The 2026-nt window shown below is 33.5% G+C and overlaps 1 protein-coding gene across 1 annotated transcript; it reads right to left on the reverse strand.

Annotated features, from left to right (window-relative positions):
- Positions 1 to 868: 868 nt before the first annotated feature.
- On the reverse strand, positions 869 to 2026 carry LOC138307703 (uncharacterized). Its single transcript, XM_069248541.1, has one exon. The coding sequence runs from the start codon at positions 1759 to 1761 to the stop codon at positions 1087 to 1089; it is 675 nt and encodes a 224-aa protein (XP_069104642.1). The 5' UTR covers positions 1762 to 2026; the 3' UTR covers positions 869 to 1086.

The following is a 2026-nucleotide window of genomic DNA, read 5'->3' on the forward strand; positions in this document are numbered from 1 at the left end:
TACCACTTTTTTCAGTTTATATTACCACTTTTTCAGTTTATATTACCACTTTTTCAGTTTATATTACCACTTTTTTCAGTTTATATTACCACTTTTTCAGTTTATATTACCACTTTTTCAGTTTATATTACCACTTTTTTTCAGTTTATATTACCACTTTTTTCAGTTTATATTACCACTGTTTCAGTTTATATTACCACTTTTTCAGTTTATATTACCACTTTTTCAGTTTATATTACCACTTTTTCAGTTTATATTACCACTTTTTCAGTTTATATTACCACTTTTTCAGTTTATATTACCACTTTTTTCAGTTTATATTACCACTTTTTTTCAGTTTATATTACCACTTTTTCAGTTTATATTACCACTTTTTTCAGTTTATATTACCACTTTTTTCAGTTTATATTACCACTTTTTTTCAGTTTATATTACCACTTTTTCAGTTTATATTACCACTTTTTTCAGTTTATATTACCACTTTTTCAGTCTATATTACCACTTTTTCAGTTTATATTACCACTTTTTCAGTTTATATTACCACTTTTTCAGTTTATATTACCACTTTTTCAGTTTATATTACCACTTTTTTCAGTTTATATTACCACTTTTTTCAGTTTATATTACCACTTTTTTCAGTTTATATTACCACTTTTTCAGTCTATATTACCACTTTTTCAGTTTATATTACCACTTTTTCAGTTTATATTACCACTTTGTTTCAGTTTATATTACCACTTTTTTCAGTTTATATTACCACTTTTTTCAGTTTATATTACCACTTTTTCAGTTTATATTACCACTTTTCAGTTTATATTACCACTTTTTCAGTTTATATTACCACTTTTTTCAGTTTATATTACACTTTTTCAGTTTATATTACCACTTTTCAGTTTATTTTACCACTTTTTCAATTTATATTACCACTGTTTCAGTCTATATTACCACTTTTTTCAGTTTATGTTACGCGGTTTTTATGTATCACTTTTCCATATCACGAAAAACTTCAAAGTTGCACACAAAATATCATTTCTAGTATTAAATTATTAGCACTAAAAGTATCACATAAACACAACTCCTTAGATATCACTGTCCGCTTTTGGTTTGAATATCCTTAATCAAAGCAATCACGTCATCAAAATCATCCTTCACATATCTCTTCAGAAATTTCTCCTCAAAGTTCACCAGATCAAACAGTGATACCCCTTCGTCCCCATTTAGATCCCTCTCCCATCTACATGCTACCATATCCACCAGGCTTTCCTCCAGGTCCTTCCTAGTCATCCTCTGTGTCTTCTCGAAGAACTGTGGATGGTGACTCTCGCGCCTGTAATGATCCTGTAGCGCGGCCTGCCACGTGCTGTTCCCCCACGCGACATCGTGTACCCACTTGGCCGTGTACCCTACAGCTTGTACAAAGTCGTACTTACTGAGGTCATGCTTGTTGGCGTCCTCCTCAGTCATATTAGGGACGAATTCCCGCAAACGTTCAAACGATTTCACAACCCACGCTCTATGTGAGTTTGTGATTTCAAAATGTCTCTGTATTTGAAATCTGATGAACATAAGATCATACAGAGGACTTTCCGTATCACCATTATCTATGGCCGCCTTGCAGTTATCCAACGTCTCCTTGTTCCATACGTCGTTGACAAGATGCAAGATTGTTTCAACAAAGCCATTAGCCTGGTAATACGCCTTGATGTCGTCAGCCTGTGTGTCGGAGACAGTAGAGATGATCAACTGTAAGTTATCCGTCATGCTGCATATAACCAGTCACGGTTCGTTGCACACTGTACACCGTTGTATAGTACGTATTATATATCTATAAAGACAATGTGCATTCTAAACGTAGTACGCTGCTAATGTCTATATACCACCTTTGACTCTGTTTATACACTGATAGTGTAAATCCCCTAAACCTAATCATCCGTATGAAATTCCACCATGTTGGGCAATTTCCTCATGCTTCTACATGGACAGTACTAACACATAGTCCCCTTACGGTACCTAATCGATATAAATA

This window comes from Argopecten irradians, chromosome 14 (genome assembly GCF_041381155.1).
Source record: "Argopecten irradians isolate NY chromosome 14, Ai_NY, whole genome shotgun sequence".
Lineage (NCBI taxonomy): Eukaryota > Metazoa > Mollusca > Bivalvia > Pectinida > Pectinidae > Argopecten > Argopecten irradians.